Genomic DNA, 21,079 nt, shown 5'->3' on the forward strand with positions numbered 1-21,079 from the left:
AAAATGGAGCAAATCGAAAGTTACGAATTGCAATCTTTCCCTCCCAACCGTCGCACGTTCGCCAATCTGAACGAAGCGAACAGAGAGATCGAATACGACGTGGACGTAGGCGACGGGTTCATTCATCCTCACAGAGCGGACCTCTACCTTCAATTCGACGTGGTGAAGAAGGAAAGCGGAGACGCGTTTCCCGCAGCAGCAAACTTGATACTCGTGGACAACTTCGTGCCTCACCTGTTCTCGCAGGTGGAGGTGAGGAAACTTAACACCGTCATCGACAGAATAGATTATCCAGGCATCACGTCGACGGCAGTGGGAACGTTGAAATTATCCAAAACGGACGCAGCGTACTACCAGGCCGGGGGATTCGAAGCCGGGACCAAAATATCGACGAGAAGTCACACGGTGCTCTTTCCCATGCGTCTGCTGCCTGGTTTCTTCTCGGACTACAAGGAGATCATGTGGAAGGGAGGACTGAGGATCACGTTTCGAAGAGCGGCCAACGACAACGACGCACTAATGCGATACGCTACTTTGGGTCCGGACGGCACCACGCCGATAGCCAATACTTTACCCGAAGCAGCGAAATGCGTCATCCGGAGCATGGAATTGAGAATGCCGGTGGTGGAATACGAAACGAACTACGCCCTCAAGTACAAAGCGGAGATCTTGAAAAGTCCGCAGGTGCCGATTCACTTTCACGGTTACCAGTGCGTGCAGAAGATGGCGTCGGGAAGTCACATGGAATTCGACGTGACGACACAGTTCAACAACATACAGTTCGACATGCCAGATTTCGTCGTAGTGCTTTTTCAGACCGGGAGGGACAAGAATCAGGAAAAAGATTCCAGCAAGTTCGACGACTGCAAGATCAAGAACGTTTATCTGAAGAACGGTAGGAACGAAGTGTTCCCGCGCGAGAATTACAACCTCGACATGACCAAAGACGATTACCTCAAACTTTACGAAGCTTACACGGCTTACAAACGCGTGACCGAGGGAAGCGTGGACGTGTACTACGCGCCCAGCGAATTCAAAACACGCAGGCCGATGTTCGTCATCAACACCACGAAAAGAAAGCAAGTGGTGGTCAACGATCGTACCAACATCAAGATTGTATGCGAGTTCCACGATGCCTTGCCTGCAGATACTCTGTGCAGTGTCATTCTTATTGCAGAGAAAACATTTGTGTACGACGTCAAGAATGAAAGAGTGACTGAACAGTTTTAAATAAATAAAAAAAAAAATAGCACACAATAAGAAATGTGGAATTTTATATATATAAGTACAAATTGCAATTAGCAGTTTCCAGAAGTTTAATTTTGCTGTGCCATGCATGCATGTAATCGAGGAAGTGGAAGTAAATTAAAATTGTTTTTTTTTCGCATTGCCTATTACTTTTTGTTACACTCTGGGCAGGCCTTACTAGTTTGGAGGCGATAGTGGCCCCACGGAAGTGTATGGACCCCACATTCAAGAATACACCTCTTGTCGTCGTGTGCATCCAGAGCAACTTTCCTGACAATATTAGTTGTAAGCACATGATCGACGCTTTGGATACGATGCTCTTTTTGTAGAATGGGCGATTTTGTTCTGAGGCACTCGAGGTAATCCTCAAACTTGAGGTGCTCCCGAACCACTTGCCTGCTTACACCCTTTGCCTTTTTTGTTACAGAACCCTCAGCCCGGATCGCATAGGCTTTGGCACGAAGTCCAGCAAACTCCACAATCACATCCCCGTCTTTCTCGTCCTTGAGTTTGCCGGGTATTTTTTTGTTCCGGGGCAGAATTCCATACCGGTTTAGCTGGGGATAGCCCGATGTGTCGAAGAGCTTGACAAGAGCTGGAACTTTGGCTATATCACCATACGCATCGGCCGTGCGAACATGGTACACCAAGCTGTCTGTGTCTGTGTAGAGGAGCGAGATATTGTGGTTGTAGTGTGCACGTAGTATGTCGTAATATGTCTCGAACATGCACAACTTGCTCAGATCCAAAACTGCAGCTCCCACATAGATGGGCTTGTTGAGTAGCACCTCGCCCCGGTTCATGTGAATCAGAGACATCTGTTCGTTGTAAATTGTTCGAGACCTGAACAGCGGGCTTGCAACAAGTCGACGACACTGTGTTTTCTTCGTCACCAACCTCACATCAAAGCGATTTCGCACATTCTCCATGGTCTTCCCAAATACCGCATTGTTCATTAATTTGAAAAAATCGCGATCAAGTTCCGAAGTGGCAGTAGTGCGATGTTTGGTGTTCAGTTCGATGTACGGCTTCAACCATGGAGACTGCCTGAACAAGAGCACGCGGTAAACTGCTTTGACCGAGACCCCTTGCTGCATTAACCACTGGAGGTTCCGGTAGTGTAGCACATAACGCTTTTTGGGCTCCAAGTCCATGACGAGCTTCGGTTGATCCGAGCCAGGTGGACACTTGAATTCCGGAGCAGGCGAAAGGTCACAGAATATATCCTGCAGCTTCTCGGGGAAGTCAAGGTCCACCTCGGCAAAAAACCCAAACTCGTCGCACTCTTTTTCGATGTCGTGGTATAAAGGATCAACCCACTCAAACTGTCCTGTTGGGAGTGGCTGCATCATGGAGTGCCCGTAAAGATTATTCACATCAGTGTACATGATGTAGCTTGATGGTTGGGAGGGGTCGTAACCAGTGGCCATGTGGTGATTGTTGGCGTGTGCGAAGCGTTGCGACACTTGGACCATGCCGCCCCGGATAGCTCTCTCGATGAAAAGCATGATATCAATATCGGAGATAAGTAAAAGTTTAATTTTAGTCAGCAGGAGCATGGCCGACCATGCCAGTCCAGGAAGGCTGTAAAAATATACAGGGTCCAGGTTGTAAATTTTTATCGCAGTCGCCCGAAACGCCTGGAACACATCGGCAAGAAGCGTCACATCAAGCTTCAGGTATGCATCGTGGTAATCACCAAAAGTTCGGCAACCCAACTTGACCCACATAGACTGAGCATGCTTGTACTCCTCGTCGGTAATACCTGAACCTCTCAGCTGGCTGTAGAACTTATCCTGGGGAGGCAGCAACTCTTCTTCGAACTTGGAAGGGTCGGTGACGTATTCGTAGGGGTAGACCCCTTTACGTCTGATGAGTGCGACATCTAAGTTCGGGAAACTTGATGTGGTAATGGCTAGTTGGTCGTCTCTGAGCTTCCCAGCAAGAGCATCCAGGCTTGCCTGGAGGAACCTTAGAGAGTCGAGGAACCGAAGCTCGATGCTCCTGCTTTTTGAGTCGGGGATCGGCACCCACTTGCTGACGCTAATATAACGCTCCTCGTTTTGTGCCAGGACATTGATTCTTGCATTGTCGTACCCTAGATGTGTGACCAAGTGATGGAAATCATATCCCGAGCCATTGTGAAAAAAAACCGGTATGAAGCGCGGGTCCTTGGCTCTCAAGTTACACCTGTTGCACCACGGGCCAATGTAGCTTCCGGTCCCATAATGGTCATGGTGGTGGACCTTTTTGTTATCGTCATTGAAGACTGAGTTGCAAACAGGACAATTTAGAGCCATTTCGTGCTGATGCTTGTCTTCTGGAGACAGAGGCAGCATGGGCTTGGGGGCCAACAGCACCTTCCCTATCTTGATGCCTTCCTGTTGCATTCTCTGCAGGAAGTGTTTGACCGGGTCGGGACCGCGATACACATAGGGCTCGGAGGCAATATGTTGGTCTCGCCACACCACAACATAGGAGTAACTCGAGGCCTCGTGGATTTGGAAAGGAATAGTAGAGGATGTTTCGGGGTTGGGATGGCAGTTAGACAGAGGTTGAAGAAAAGCCTCGAAGTCTGCTACAATATAGGCAGGATGCTTCACCATAGCACTGTGCATGCGAAAACACTCTACTGCACCAGGTTTGGGCAGGATAGTTTGTGCAGGCTTGTTGGTACCACAGTAGAGCATGTGGCGAGCTAGCTTCTCAGCAGCAATGTTGGGTCCCCGAGAGTGTTTGAATTTATAATGGTTTTGGTTGTCGAAAGTGGACAGGCACCTGCGACACACCACGATGTGACCATCATGTCTATTTTTCTGATTTGAAACAAGTCTGGAAAGAGAGCGAATAAGCGTATAATGGTGGCAGGTGTTATTCTTGATAAGAAGAAGGTCAATTTGCTGTCCACTATCATCATCTACATCACTTACCCGAATAGGGTAGACGATGTTTGCCTCGGTGAGACCGTAAACATTGATGGCTAATTGCAGGCCCAACAAGTCACGAGCACGAACCTCAAACTTGCGAATATGCGAGACTTCTACAGGGTAGGCAATCCCGGCCATTGCATCCTCCAGTTCCGACTCATACTGCTTGTAGTGTGCAACATAGCGTGGACTGTTTTCCCAAGGTATAGGGTGCAATGCTGCCAGCACCGACCAGAGGAAGCATTTGGTGTCTTTGTTCTGAATATTGAGAACAGCTTTCCTTGCTTCAACCTCGGGTGGTAGGGCAATATAGCTAGACCCTGCCAGTGGCAGGAACTTGTTAAGTGTCAGACAAAGTTCGTGGGGGTCGCCACACAGCGAACCGCCCGAGCCTTCAGCCTGATGCTCCTCGTGCTTTGCCACAAGCTCCTCGACAAACTTGTCGTAGATGCTGTCGAGGTCAGTGACATCTGCCTGATGCAGTGTTTTTGCTTTTGTGGCATGGAAGAATTTATATATTTCATCAGACGGTTTCTTATACTTGCAGCATAGCACAGCATAGAATTTAGTGGAGTGTGTGGCCAATGCATCGTTGAGGATGGATATTATCTTAGCTCGCTCGCTCTCCAGAAACCTACGCACATCGCAGAAGCTGTCTGATGTTATGTCAAAGTCTTCTAATAAATGCTCAAACGCAAACCGGTCTGCTTTCTTTGCCAGCTTGACGCGTTTGGCAGGTGGCGATGCATCGAGGGAGGTTACTTCTACCTTTCGCTTGGAAGGTTGCGGTAGAGATGTTCCAGTGCTCTTGCAAGTAAGCTGGTGTCGCTTGAAGTTGGCAATAGTAATATTTTTTCCACACTTAGAGCACAGTTTGGTCGCACATATTCGCTTTCCCGGCACACAAGTACGACAGTGCCTTTGAAAATTTTTACTTGACACAGCAGTTTGGCACGTAGGGCAATTTTTTACAGAACGCATAATGCAGAGATTTTTTGGGGGTATGTTATTTAATACCCAATGCTGTGCAATGCAAAATATAATTGTTAACTTTTTTAAAAAAATCTATTTTTGAAATATTCTCTATGACCTTCCTTGGGTTTTTCCGCCAAATTATATGCTTCTAGTCTCCTATACTTTGGTGGAGCCCGTTCAGGTTCTATCCCCCGCCATGTGGGTTCCTTTGTTAATTTAGTAAAGGTGAGATTTAGACAGCCAATAGAAATCTTGCTTACTTAAACCAATCAGAAAACACCACGTATAAATTATTAGCCAATCAAAATCTCTGTTTTTTACTCGAGACACTAAGCCAATCAGAAAACAACACGACTGATATGACATCATTATATTACGTAATAACTTGTTGCTACACACTACAGCTTACAGGTTGGCAAAATCTGATATGAAAGCAGATAATACGCTTAAGTCTTATTTATATATAATTTTCACGGGCGTACAATATTGTCAACAGTATCATATTTGAGCAGGTCGCTTGTCACCTAAACACTACAGCTCACAGGTTGGCAAAATCTGATATGAAAGCAGATAATACGCTTAAGTATTATTTATATATAATTTTCACGAACGTACAATATTGTCAACAGTATCATATTTGAGCAGGTCGCTTGTCACCTAAACACTACAGCTTACAGGTTTGTAAAATCTGATATGAAAGCAGATAATACGCTTAAGTCTTATTTATATATAATTTTCACGAACGTACAATATTGTCAACAGTATCATATTTGAGCAGGTCGCTTGTCACCTAAACACTACAGCTTACAGGTTGGCAAAATCTGATATGAAAGCAGATAATACGCTTAAGTCTTATTTATATATAATTTTCACGAACGTACAATATTGTCAACAGTATCATATTTGAGCAGGTTGCTTGTCACCTAAACACTACAGCTTACAGGTTGGCAAAATCTGATATGAAAGCAGATAATACGCTTAAGTCTTATTTATATATAATTTTCACGAACGTACAATATTGTCAACAGTATCATATTTGAGCAGGTCGCTTGTCACCTAAACACTACAGCTTACAGGTTTGTAAAATCTGATATGAAAGCAGATAATACGCTTAAGTCTTATTTATATATAATTTTCACGAACGTACAATATTGTCAACAGTATCATATTTGAGCAGGTCGCTTGTCACCTAAACACTACAGCTTACAGGTTGGCAAAATCTGATATGAAAGCAGATAATACGCTTAAGTCTTATTTATATATAATTTTCACGGGCGTACAATATTGTCAACAGTATCATATTTGAGCAGGTCGCTTGTCACCTAAACACTACAGCTTACAGGTTGGCAAAATCTGATATGAAAGCAGATAATACGCTTAAGTCTTATTTATATATAATTTTCACGAACGTACAATATTGTCAACAGTATCATATTTGAGCAGGTCGCTTGTCACCTAAACACTACAGCTTACAGGTTTGTAAAATCTGATATGAAAGCAGATAATACGCTTAAGTCTTATTTATATATAATTTTCACGAACGTACAATATTGTTAAGAGCGTCAGTTTCCGTAGAGCTCTCTTTTTCCATCTTCCCTCTATACAGTGAATCTGTAGAAGACACAATTAGCTAACCTAGCATACAACATACCTTCCTAATTAATATGGATATTGTCACACATTCCTCTTATTTTATACTGTTGTAAATGGAAAGGATTATGTACGGTAAATGTTTTGTACATTATAGGGAAAAAATGCAAAATATTCCCCAATTTTAATTCGATCCACCTCTGAATCGATTTTTTACATATTTTCACGCCGGCACATATGTTGTTCTATTTTGCTTCTTTTACTTGCCTTGCTTAATTAACTCTCGCTAATTAGCATTTTTTTTTGGAAGAAGTCAACTAGAACAACATATGGCGGTATGAGAAATATGCAAATTAAAGAATATTTTAGTAATATAAGGGCCCTAGCAATTAGCTTCGTCGACTAAGAGTACTCTTTTAAACGTCTTCAGCTAGATCGTATTACTAAGCGAAGACGTTTAAAATGTTTGGGTGTTGAAAAAGTTTGACTTACTTTTTATTTCTGTTGTTTGCTAATAGATGGCGCTGATAGTACCCCCCCCTCCCTCTCCCTCCTCCTCCTCCTCTGCTGTATGACAAATAGCACAAACATAAAATCAAGATTTTGGAGAGCAAAACATAAAATTTGCATGCATCTGATGTCGAACTAGGAACTTTATCTTTCGGGGAGTCAACATTATTTTTTTACTCAGTCGTCATATAACATAAACACACGCAAACATTCACATGTGCTTTTTATTATTTTGTGTTCGGTGAGTACAAGTATATTCTTACATAAATTATTGTTTAATTTAATAAATTGTAAACTCGGAGCCTGCTATACTAACATTCCTTCTGTGTTTCATTATACTATTGAAAGCGAATGTTGCGTGCATACGGAAATAACACAGAAAAAAAAAGCGGATGGAAGCAATTTAAAATCAGTGGAGCAAGGTTAGTATTACGAGAACGTAAAAACATGTGCTTTCATTCAACTTCGAAAAATAAGAATAAATGTGTGCATACAGAACACATATGCTTTCTTTTCACAGTTGTAAAATCATATAAATTGTACATGAAGTAAGTTGCGGGAAGGCTCTCTCTTTTATGTCTGTGTATATGTATGTTGTACAATTAGGTACAAGTATTGTACAATTAGGTACAAATTGTTGTACAATTATTTCCCCCAGTTGGAGTTGGGGGCACAACACTGGTACTATTTGTACCCACAGTGCTTACTCATGTATTTTGTTTAATATTTTATTTCAAATTCACTGTCAGAAACTAGTGTTGCCAGTTCCTGGATGTAGGTTTACCTACTCTGTTGGTTGTCACTGTCAAGCTCCCAGTATTCGTACAGCATAAAAAGCCATAACCCCCCCCTCAAAATATATACATTGTATACGCCAAGATGCCCAATAGCCTAGCAACACATCATGAAAAAACATGCCAAAAGAACCCAGTGGGTTTATAAGTCAGTGCTGCCAACTCCTATTTGTAGGTTAGCTTAGCCTGTAAAATATCATATAGTGGAATTTTTGTAGAGTGGGTTGGCAACACCGACGAGCATCAAATAATGATTCGAGCCTCAAATAATAATTCGAGCCTCGTCAGTGCTGCCAACTCCTATTTGTAGGTTAGCTTAGCCAGTGAAAAATCATATAGTGGAATTTTCTTCGGATGGGTTGGCAAAACCCAAGCCTCAAAAAAAAACATCCAATAGAGTTGCCAAATATAAAAAGAGGACAATAGGTCCCCCTCATAAAAAGCTACAGTAAGAGCCCACAGGTCGTCAACACTAGGCCCCCAACAGTGTTGCCAGACATAAAAAATACATGGACCCCTCAGGCCCTTTGATGAAAATTTACAGTGAAAAACCCAGTAGGTTAACAACACTGTCAAAAAATCTACGGTAGTGTTGCCAGATGTAAACAGGGGGCAATGGGCCCCCCTCATAAAAAACTACAGTAAGAGCCCACAGTGTTGCCAACTCTGTGCCCTCAAAATATACATCATAAAAGGCTACGACGAGCCTCAAATGATGATTCGAGCCTCAAATGATTATTTAGAACTGTCTTATTGTGTCTACTCACTCATAATAGGAACCCCTTGATCATTGAATGATTTGTTCGATTACGGTGTTATTAACGTTTCACATTTTCATAAATGGGAATTTTGGGTGTTCCGACATTTCCGACACCGTCATTTGCGACACTAAGGCAAAAACTGTTTTTTTCCCTTCATAAGCGACACTGCTTGGATTTTCCCCTACGATTTCTAATTTGTTTACCAGAATTAGCGACATTTGCGTACGTGCAGCAGCAATAGCGTCTCTGAAGAAAGTATTTCCCGAAGCTCAGATCAGTGGTTGTAATTATCACTATAACCAATGCTTGTGGCGAAAGGTGCAGGAGTTGGGACTGACAAACGATTACAAAACAGATCCAGACGTGCGGCTGTGTATAAGAATGTGTTCAGCTCTGGCTTACCTCCCTGTGGCTGACGTCGATGATGAATGGCTGTGTGTGATGGAAGATGCGCCAAACCACGACATATTGAGAACATTTTTGGATTATTTCGTTGAACAGCGGATGAACAACTCTGTTTTCGACATTTCCATGTGGAACTGCTCCCAACAGCGGCACAGGACTAACAATGCAGTCGAGGGATGGAACCATACAGTTAATGTATTGACGGAAAAGTCAAGTCCTAACGTGTGCCAATTAGTGAAGACTTTAAGATTAGAAGCTGTGTACAACGACTACTTATGTGAGAGGAGGGCCTTGAATCTTAAAGGGAAACGTAGACGACGTTAGTACATTACATTAGATGAGAGTATACAAAGAGCGTTTGCAGACTTTGAAATGCATAGAGATCTTAAGCGCTTTTTGAGGAGAATGGCGCACGTTCAGAAATTAGAATGAATATAGTAAGATGTTGGTCCAACTACAAGAGAAACGACGCATTCTACATTTCTACATTGACAAGGGATTGCAGTCTGCTCCTATACTGACAAGGGATCTAAAAAATTCCGTCATTGACAAATGATAAATACATCCAGCTTTTAAACACCCAGCTTCCATGATGGCAGTGTGAAGGAAAACTAATAAAGGTTTTAAAAAACACACCAGCTTCCATGATGCTGCCAGTCCTAAGCCTGGATAAAGTGTGACGGGAAGCTATTTACACTTTGTGTCGCAGATGACGGTGTCGCAACTGTCATGGAATATATTTTCCATACAGTGTTGCATATGACGGCAGAAATGCTGGTGTCGCATACGACGGTGTCGCAAAAGTCGTGGATTCGGAATTTTGAGTACTCTTTACATAATGGAACAAAGGTTCCTCAATGACTGCAAAACAAAACCAACCATAAAAGGGGAGGAGGAGGTTAGCTCTCTACGCACACCGCAAGGTCTGTCTTCCCTTTTCGCCACCACAGAGCAGAAAAGAAAGAAAACTTCGTCTTCTTTCTCCAACGTCCAACACAGAGTTTTTTTTTAGAACTGATGTCGCTTCTGCCAATCATAGAAAGACTTATGATTAATAAATATAATGTAAGTAGGAGAATCCGCTTCACAGCAGAAGAGTTGCTACATTTTTTTGTAAAAAAAAAAAATGCCTGAAGTACTTTTAACAGATGCTGTTATTTTATTCCAAAACACACTTCTTTTCATCACACAAAAATTGAAAGAATTATATTTTGTTCCAATGTGGTTATTTAACCTAGTTTTCAACCTTGCGTTAATCGCGACGATTCAGATGAGTCGATGATCAATGAAATGATGAAGGGCCCGGCACCAAAAGGTCCGACTTCCATCTAGTAAACTAGCAAATTTCAAAATCTAAAATTTCCCGAAGCACAAGATCTTGCAAATAGAAGTTTGTCACGACATATTTTTTGTTGTCACCTCTTCCTCGTATTGCCATAATTTCATTGCATCTTAACGTTTTTATGAACCCATAATCTCAATCTACCCTGGTAGCTCACCATTTACTTTCAATTGTTAGAAGTAGCTCCATAGCTCAGGAAGTTTGGCGATATTTGCCCTAACTACTGTGCACAGCGCGGAGCCAGGATTAATCATTTAGGGGTTGGGGTGCGGAATGAACTTTTGGGGGTGCGATCTTGAAAATGAAGAAAATATGAAACATGCATGCATGCTTTAGCTATTATATCACATGGCAATAAACTTTTAGTAGGCTTTTATGAAAATATGCCACGAAACGCAAGACTACTAGTGACTCATTTTAATTTTTCTTTGTTTTGGCCACAACAAGCGCATGTTTTGCAATTTCAAACGAACAAAGCTTGTTTAGACAGTCCAATGAAATGACAAATATTGTTTCTTACTAAAAAGAGAATCAATTTTTAACAAAGAAAGACAACATCCACGTAGAGACTGTTTCTAGTAGAGGAAAGTAAATACGGGTTCATTTTCAGATTACTTTAAATTGCTTGTGTGTTGTATACAATTACAACGATGTCACTTCAACACCAAACATTCTGCGCTCAATATACCACAAGATTTTAGTAAGTGATAACGTAATATGGCAATGCAAGAGTTAATAATGTTTTCGGTTGAAAGCAGGTTTTTAAAAAGGGGTTTTGAAGGGGTGAGGAAGAAAATTAATGGGTGCGCAAGCATCCCTTTGCACCCTTCTGGCGCCGCCCCTGACTCTGCACTAAAACACTGAATTGCTGTGCTGCGCTAGCTAGCCATCTGCTTTCTTACCTATGAAAGGAAGAAATCTCCAAACGTTGCCAAAGATTGGCGCAGGCTTTGGTCCAGGGACTTCCTCAAACGGCCTGGCGTTTCTCCATTCTGCGTCATCCTTGGCGTCTGCTGCTGCCGGAGAGACAGCAATTGACTCGGCACGAAGCAGACCAGCTGCTCTGGAGAACGACCGCTGAATAAGTCCTTCAATCCCTCTGCCAGCGCTTAGGAGGATCATCTTGGAACCTGTAATGTGAAATGAATATATTAATGAAAAAGGTTAAACCTAAACTTTACTGCTATTGCACCGAATCTTCCCCATCATTTTCACCCAGGGTTGATAAAGGTTCAGGAACTCATAAATTCTAATGGGTTCCATTAGGTTCCGCAACAGTCCGGAAGCTTTTTTTCTCGCACAATTCATTCGGAGAAAGGTTCCTGAATCATATTTAATTTCATCCGGTAAAATTTCCCTGGACAATATTTTAATTCATTAAACACAAAAAGGTTCTTTACGGTCTAGAAACCATTTTAATGGCTTATTGCAGAAAGGGACCCGAGTCACATTTTTGAGGTATCGGAGTTAATGGTATTTTTTTATTTTCCTAGTTACAGACACATCTTTTAGTGCAGAAAGGACGTCAGTTACACGAGGCTATACCCAAGAAAATGCACAGCGAAAAGTGTACTTTAATGCAGAAAGGTACCCGAGTTACTTACTCGGGTCCTTTTCTGCAATAAACTTAGCCGTATTTATACGTTGTACGAACTGTGTACGCTAATCTGTAATGCAGCTCGGGCGGTAAAAATACTGTCAAACTTATTGACACCTGTAACATTATTGGTTTCGCAACGTGGTGACCTCATGTCTACAAAAAAATGTGGCATTTGTGAAAACTACTATGTCTTCCTACAAGAATAGGCAGTATTTTCAGTTTTCCAAGTATCATTACTTTGAATACTGTGTTGAACATAAGGGTACTGTCAAGGTCTCCGAATTCATAAAAGCTTTGACGTCTTACACCTTCTATCTGTCCAAAGGTGCAAGAATTGTAATTCCTACGCCACGTACGTTCCCAGTTGCACATATGACGATCAACCTTACTAAATTGAAGGACATATGAACTGCCTTGTCGTATGTACCAGACGACGTCAATGGATTTTATGAAGATATTCTTCAGTGGCCGACTACACACGGCTATGAAACAGACTCAGATGTAGAATAAGACATGCATGTATGAGCTCGTACATTATTGTACTTCAAGCACCGACAATAAAGTCCAGAAAGTGCAACACAGTCGTTTATTGCTGAATCTTTAATTTTCTGTGGCATATATAACATAACCTAACCTAGCTTATGTGGCAATGACAAACGGGCGTTTGTAGGATATTTCTCGTCTTATTTCTCAAAGTTTCCACTTTTATTGCAGAAAGGTACCGGAGTCACAACTTTTTCATCTCCACTGTCTCTAGCAGCATACTGCGGGGGTCCGCATTGAGGGTTGCAAAATTAACTATTCTTTATGCTGAATATTTGAGCCAACAGCGGTACATTTCTTTCTTACACTATCAATATTATACGATTTTTCTTGTTTTTCTCAGAATTGTGCAAAAGTGACTCAGGTCCCTTTCTGCAATAAGGCATTCATTTACATTTGCTAATTTTCTTTACCGATGGGGAATTGAATTTATTTAAAATTCCTGGAATTTTAACAACCCTGGGATTGTTATAGATCCAGAAACCCAAAAATTCTAATAGGTTCTATTGGATTCCGTAACAGGACCGGAACCTTTTTTCTTGCACAATTTAAATTCGGTCCAAGTTGCGTATTCATTAATTTCAAATCGGAACTTGGAACCCATTTAAACTGACCCGGAAAAAAGGTCCCTGGACCGTATTTAAATTGACGAGGGAAAAAAAAAATCGTGGACAGTATTTAAATTGATACGGAAAAGAGGTTCCTCGACCGAAATGAAATACATTACAGATGAAAAGGTCCTTTACGGTCCAGAACCCATATACACTTGCTAATTTTCTCTCCTGGACCGGAATTGAATTTATTTAAAATCCCTGCACCTTTAACAACTTTGCCTAAACCCTTGTCTGGCCACGCCAAAGTGTATTGGTTGTTAGCATGGGAGTCACGTAACTGCAATGATCATTATTTGTTTCTGTATGTGACGTAACCACGAGAGAACGGGTGGAATCGCCCCAGGCAAATTGTTCAGCGAAAATTACTGGTCAAAGCTGATGCTACTTTTGTTTGGATCAGTTTATGAACCTGTAAGTTCCATAACACATAATTACGCGCGAAATGTACAAGGTAGAAGACCGTTTGCGGCGAATTTGCGTCTACAATTATAGAACATTGCTGTGCGACTGTTGTCCAGTTCAGGTAAAAAGACCATACGCAAGCTTCTGTCTAAATCTAAGCTATACTAGTGTCCACGAGATAAGGCGTCTGAACGTAAGTGCACTGTTGCCACACGCGCGAAAGGTGAAGTGAGACCGAGCTTGTTTCCGTGCACTCAGTAGCACCTTCTTGTTCGCTGCATTTTTTAACCCTCTCTGCATTCACGCGTCTAGAGTGCGCGTCAAATCTCCATGGCGATAGCCAATAGCAGCGCACAGGAGCGGTGCCATGTCGAAATCTCACACGGAAAAGAGACAGCGTGGTTAGTGTTGCCCACGAGACAGGACTTTGGCCTGTCTCGTCTCGTGGAGTCTCGTGGAAATGCTGTTTCGTCTCGAAAATATTCGTTGTCTTATGACACATGGTCAATCTCGTCTCGTCTCGAATTTTTAAAAGCCTGTTCCGTCTCGTCCCGTGGGCAACACTAAGCGTGGTTGAGCAAAACGCCTTGTCAAGGAGAGAACGGCAACGCCGCACGTCTGTGATTCGCTGGTGCTGTTCAGCCGTTCAAGGCCATATGCAGGAGATTTGACGCGCACTGTAGTTGGTTACACGGTGCAACACCGACTCGTCTACTTCGTTCATTTGGTGTCAAGTGCTGTATTTGGTGTTTGCACAGTTTGCACTACGTTCTGGAGCGGTGTAACGTTTAGTGTATGGTCACGTGGTGGGTGATAACTAATCAAATTAACTTGTAAAGCAGAAGATAGACACTTGTTGAATTTTCTGAACATGAACACCGCTATTCGTCTACTTGGCTATTTCCTTGCACACCTGCACTACACAGAGTGTCAAAAAGTTCAGTGAACTAGACTGAGCTATTGGCAACATTCGCCATGCATCGTTGCCTAGTTCAAGAGCAAACCCCCCTCCAAAGTCGAAGCGAGTGAGGGGTAAGAGGTATTGTTCAGGGACATGATGTGACAACGTGTAATGTATTGACAAGTTCATTCACGGACACTTGCGGGTTCTAGCGATCACATTGAAAGTGAGTAAGATTGTTACAACCCAGACGTCAGGGCCGAGGAACTCTTCTTCCTATGCAGAATGTGGTAACGTTTACCATGCATCGTTGCCTGTCCAAATGTCAACCATCCAGCCAATGAGAGGTACCTATGTCATCTGATACTTTCACCAGATTTGCCAAATTAGATCATGTATGAACGTTAATATTTGAACACGTCAATGTTCTGCAAGGTGCACTATACTGATCGCACTTCCAGCTGGCGGCTGGAAAAAAACGAATCAGCGATCTGTTGAATTTTCTTCGACTGACATCGGGCATTTTCGAGTCACAAGGCACCGAAAGTTCCTGGCGGGCCGAAACAAATGAGTGTCGGATACACAGCATGTTGCCAAACGTACTGTAATACGAGAGAGAGAGAGAGAGAGAGACAGAGAGTGAGCAGTGAGTTGATCAGCGCCCTTATCGGATATAAGTTGTATAATAGTACACAAAACACCCAAAGAAGCCAATAAAAATAAGTGACAGAAACAGACATACACTTGGCAACGTTGTAACGAGAGAGCGATGTTACCACTACAGCTTTTATTCCGCAAGTTAACACTCATCGAGGCACACAACCCCGAAGATGATTCGTGGGCAGATAGAGCTATGTAACAAAAAGCAGGCCAGCCGCCAGTTGAGCCCGCTATCAGTATAAGAAAAGTGTGGCCATAAGCTCATATTCGTGTAACCGGTTGCGTGAATTTCTCGTGTTGTAAAGGGTGTTTTTTTTAGAGGCGGAGAACTTTAAGTTAAAATAAAACACAGAAAAAATATTTCAATAACCATGTAATTGGTTGTACTTTACAGATCATGTTATGGCATTAATGTTTGAATATGATTTCAGGCATGTGGCCACCGCGACTGGCGCGTACATGACGTAATCTGGAGGTCCAATTTTCACACACTCTTCGCAGTACATCAGTCTGTATGTCGGCAATAATGCATCGAATATTGGCTTCCAAGTGCTCAATTGTTTCTGGTTTATCGGCGTAGACGTGCGACTTGACATATCCCCAGAGAAAATAATCCAACGGCGTCAAATCGCACGAACGCGGTGGCCAGTTAACAGGGCCAATGCGTGAAATTACTCGGTCATCGAACGTTTCTTGCAGTAAATGAATTGTGGCATGCGCTGTATGACAGGTGGCCCCGTCCTGCTGAAACCACATGTCTGCCACATTCATGTCTTGCAATTGAGGCACGAAAAAGTTAGTAATCATGTCCCTGTACCGCGCACCGTTGACTGTCACTTTCTGACCAAAATCATTATTGAAGACATACGGACCAATTATTCCACGGGCCCATAGAGCGCACCACACGGTCGTGGGGACAATTGGAATAACACTTGAAACGATGGAACGGGCTTTTATCTAGGAAAAAACAGATAGCAACTGTTGATGGAATCTAATCCGTTGATCAAGAGATAACCCAATCAAGAAACTCTCAAAATCATGTCACTTCTATTTATCGTTCTTATTTTGCGTAGCTTTTTTGTTACACAGTGGCGACGATTAGGGGAGGCGAGGGGGGTGCAACTGCCAGTTTTGCCCCCGCACTATGCTAAACCTTCCTATCTACAAAGGGAAATAAACTGTTCCTTCCCCCACAGTTTTGGCACATTGCACCCCCCCCCCCGCGGTTTTGGAACCCAATCGCCGCCACTGTAATGTCACATATGACCAGGGAACGGATTTATATGTAAATACATATTTATGTATGAAGCTGAAATCAGTTGTATTTTGTATTATCATTGCGCATCTCTGTAGCCTGTTTGAGGCATCATAGAACTCTGAAATTTGGTGAATCCACTATGCAGACCATGGGAAAGAGGATGGCGATAAAAATAAATAGTTCAATTTTTCGCCACCAGGTTGAAAAGTGGCGCTGTAATAATGAGGTTCAGCACTCACGTTAAGTGATTTATCTGAGTTATTAATTAGAAAGACATTTGTTAGTGGCTGGAAGTTGCGAGAAAATAATCTCTCGTTTATTGCAAGATTGAAAGGTAAATGCAAATCCATAACCAATTGGAGCAATTTACGTCATTATTACAACCCATCATGGAAGTACAGCGCCACATTTCAACCTGGTGCATAGTAGATTCACCAAATTTCTGAGTTCTACGATGCCTCAAACAGGCTACAGGGGGCTCTGAGTTGGGTAACTTTAATTGTGGCCACCCGGTCCACAAAATAAATTCAGTTTTTATTTTCCATATTTGTACATATATTAGGTTTTGGCTCATATTTGACATATTTTACTTATTTTTACATATTATTTCCATGTTTCAGAACATTTCTCAACATACTAAAAATTCGTATACAGTGGCGACAATTAGGGGGGGGGGCGTGGGGCGACAGTTTACCCACACTTTTTGCCACATTTGCTTTATCTACCAAGGGAAAGTAAACTATCCTTGCCCCCAAAATTTCGGAACCCAATCGCTGCCACTGTTCGTGCAATAGTTACATGTGTCCCTTTGTGACCGAAAGAGTTGCGTGAATTTCTTGCGAATAATAGACTAAGTCCGAAGCGACGTTAAACAAACGAAAGTTTAAAACCTTTCTTTTTATACCCTCCAATTGCGTTAATTATAAGTTTTCTGTCATCCGAACAATAATGTTTTTTTTTTTCAATTTTACACCTCCCAACTATTTGCTATTGCTATTGTATAACATTAACAATTCAAATTCCTGTTAATTTACAATTGTTGTCAACAATAGAGAATGAGGGCTTAAACATCGGCCTCTGGTTGTTACAAATGTTATTTTGGCAACGTTGGAACTGGAAGAGAGTCCGAAGTCGAGCAACCCATTGCCATTGCACGCCAGACAGCAGCTCCAGAAGCTCGATTTTGTGGCACACGTACACCCAACGGCAAAGGAAACAGTAGGCGAATTGTCCATCACCATTTTCATTCGGTCTGCATTGCACAATATGATGATGATGAATTGAAATACAGACGTCAATAAGCAGAGGGCGATGCCTGTTTCGCACCAACATAATTTCCTTCTTTAAAACAACACAGGCTGTAGAATAAAAAGTAATGAAATTAACGATGGACAATTTGCCTACCATTTTCTTTGCCGTTGACTGTACGGGATTCGCTTCTGGTTTCTCTTCAAGACAGTCGCCGTAATTGTTATAATGCCGAGACTGTATATATGTAGCTCGTGTAGTGTCTTATATTACTAGAAAGCTAAATTTTTACAGTTTGAAGTCCATATGTAACTCCATATTTTGGTGAAAATAACTAAATGTGTATTTTCATATTTAGCACATTTTAGTACATATAAATCCGTTCCCTGCTTATGACCAACATAGATTCGAATGGAGGATGCCGAGTGGTTAGCACATCGCGCTGCGACGCCAAGGGTCCCGGGTTCGAATCCTGGTCGGGCTTGGTTGTTTGTGAATTTCATCATTTCATCACTCATCCCCATCTTAGCAAATTAGCCAAGAGGCACAAAACGCGAAGTAAAATAAACTAAATCAATCAATCAATGAATCGAATGGAGGATGATTAGATGCTATTGATGAGAAAATACAAAGAATGGCCTATCCCAGACTGGGACTCGAAGTCTGTACCGTCGGTGGTGAGATTGTGAGTAAAACTAATAATCGCACTCGGCCAATGCTGGTGCATTTGACGGCACAATACACATACAGTATATGTCTAGGATAAAAAATGTAAACTTGTTTACAAAAGCAAGTACAAGTCTCAGTGGTGTTCTTGCCAAGGCTGTTAAAGCTCCAGGAATTTTAATATATTCAATTCCGGTTCAGGGGAGAAAATTAGAAACCGTAAATGGGTTCTGGACCATAAAGAACCCTGCTGATTGCATTTTCCTTGCAAAATTTCTACGCATGCCAATCTTAGCAATTACACAAGAAAATACGAATACTTTTCAGAGTTTACCTGTTTTGCTTCTAGACTTTGACAGTTTGTGCTCGCACGCACGCGCTACTGTTGTCACTGCCATAAAACTACAGCAATAAATCTGTAAAGTAAAGAAGTACTTACAAAATATCCCGGAGTACCAATTACTTGGGCGCACGGTATGAAATATTATGCAACTCAGTGAGGGGATAAGATATTAAGCTTACTCATTCAACTTCAAACACTGGGCTAAATCCAAGGCCGTGCGAGATGATTACATAGAAATCGACGACTTACAAGCAGAGCCATCTGTTGGCCGATCTGTGAAACATAATCTTGCTTTGCTGTTTTCAGATGTCGCCACCGATCAAATGACACGATTTCAGCCAGGGGGTGCTCGTTCGGCGGCGCAGATCGTATGCGCAGTTGTCCGTGGATGCATGACGTCACCATCGAAGCACTGGGCACGGAAAAGGCTGGTTCCTTATGCAAATATTGAGAAATTTGACAACGAATATCTTCTAAAATATAGTAGCAAGGGAAAAGCTACAACTTTTACTGTTAAGATTCATCCTTTCTAATCAATTTATCACGAAGTTGATTCAAATGTGTAAAATGGTTTTCAAGAAATCGTGTTACGAAGGAACCCCTGTTTTGTTCTCTCCAGGCTTCCAATGTAAGGGAGTTTTAACTTAAGCGCGTTGGATTTCTCTTTGCTCTATGTTTTGAAATAATATAATTTTGTTCTTGTCAACTGAAATCATGCCTAAATGCTATGGAAAGCTGTGAAAACTATTATCAGAAAACTAACGGAATAAATCTAAAATATCACAGCTTGATTGATATAAAAAATGCGAGATTGCCCATTTTTGTGAAAAAGGCATTGTGCGAGATCTAAAAGCAAAACTTTATAATATTGTATGTAAATGTAAGGGTGTAATAAACGTGACTGCTTCCCAGGCACGTATCCAAGGGGGGGGCTTAGTGGGCTCAAGCCCCCCCGAAAGTTTTCGGTTTACAATAGATAAAATGAGATTTTTTGTTTCTTGGGGTGTCAAATAAAATAATGTGACGTTAATTTAAGGAGAGAAATAATTATCGAGGCAAGACGGAGAATATTTTATAACCCTGTTATTGGTAACAGCTCGTATCCAAGGTGGGAATCAGGGGGCTCAAGCCCCCTTCAGAAAATTTTCAGTTTACGCTAGATTAAATTAGGTTTTTGGCTTCTTGAATAATATGGTGATAATTTGAGAGAGATAATTATCTAGGCAAGACGGAGAATGTTCTATAAGCCTGTTATTGTTAATAGCGCGTATCCAAGGTAGGGATCAGGTGGTTCGAGGCCCCTCCCCCCCGCTCCCCAAGGAAATTTTTCAGTTTACACTGATAAAATTAGGTTTTTGACTTCTTGAATAATGTGACGATAATTTAAGGAGAGAAATACTTATCAAGGCAAGACGGAGAATGTTCTATAACCCTGTTATTGTTAATAGTGCGTATCCAAGGTGGGGAACCTAACTCGTGGACTCCCCCCACGAGGAAAGTTTTCATTTTACACTAGATTAAATTAGGTTTTTGTCTTCTTGAATAATGTGACGATAATTTTAGGAGAGAAATACTTATCAAGGCAAGACGGAGAATGTTCTATAACCCTGTTGTTGATAATATTGCACGTAAACTTTTCTTACGCTTTCGGTGTTGTCGTAGCGAACTTGAACACTATGTAGAAGAGACTTGTCAGCATTTGGAAGCTGCACAACAAAGGTAGCGCCGCAGGTAGGGCGATTCGGATTCATCGTAATTTTTTAATCTCTGGAAAGCGCGAGAGGGAACGTTCTTGAAAAAGAGGAGTCGAACTACTGGCAATATTTACGAATGGTGATATCTGCGGAACGTTCTAGAATATAATGATGATATTAATACGCGGCTTCAATTTCCCGGTTGATCTGTAGAACAGAATACGTGGAGACTTCAGAGGTAAGTGTGACAATTCATACAGTCGATTAGTGATCAGTCAGTGTCCATTGGTTGCTTTATAAGATCTAGTGATTCGAAAATGAAATGGACTAAATACCGTAAAGTAACGAAGTCTACCACTAGTTCCAGTTCGGTCCCAAAGCTAAAGACATTGACGACAGCGGAACTTCGAGTAGTGCTGCGAGTAGTTCGGGTCGAAAGACGAAGAGATCGAAGGTCTCTCTCTCTAAAGTGAATATTTCGGCAGTATCGGGCTGGACATTGGAGCGATTTATTAAAAAAGAAATAAGCTGCACAGATCAACTGAAAATCAAAGTTTTGAGTGATGATTTGGTTGTACCAGGACCAAATATTGTGTAT

General features: G+C 41.9%; 1 protein-coding gene across 1 annotated transcript in view; it reads right to left on the bottom strand.

Annotated features, from left to right (window-relative positions):
- LOC146003632 (putative cytochrome P450 301a1, mitochondrial) overlaps positions 1 to 19,009 on the bottom strand; it is an 87,230-nt gene extending 68,221 nt beyond the window's left edge. Inside the window, 2 exon segments of the mRNA XM_083141954.1 lie at positions 11,455 to 11,682; positions 18,967 to 19,009. Of these exon segments, the coding sequence (XP_082998080.1) occupies positions 11,455 to 11,682; positions 18,967 to 18,970 (232 nt within the window). The 5' untranslated portion in view covers positions 18,971 to 19,009.
- Between the last annotated feature and the right edge of the window lie 2,070 nt (positions 19,010 to 21,079).

Source organism: Lepisma saccharinum, chromosome 20, assembly GCF_977018435.1.
Source record: "Lepisma saccharinum chromosome 20, izLepSacc3.1, whole genome shotgun sequence".
NCBI classification, from domain to species: Eukaryota; Metazoa; Arthropoda; class Insecta; order Zygentoma; family Lepismatidae; genus Lepisma; species Lepisma saccharinum.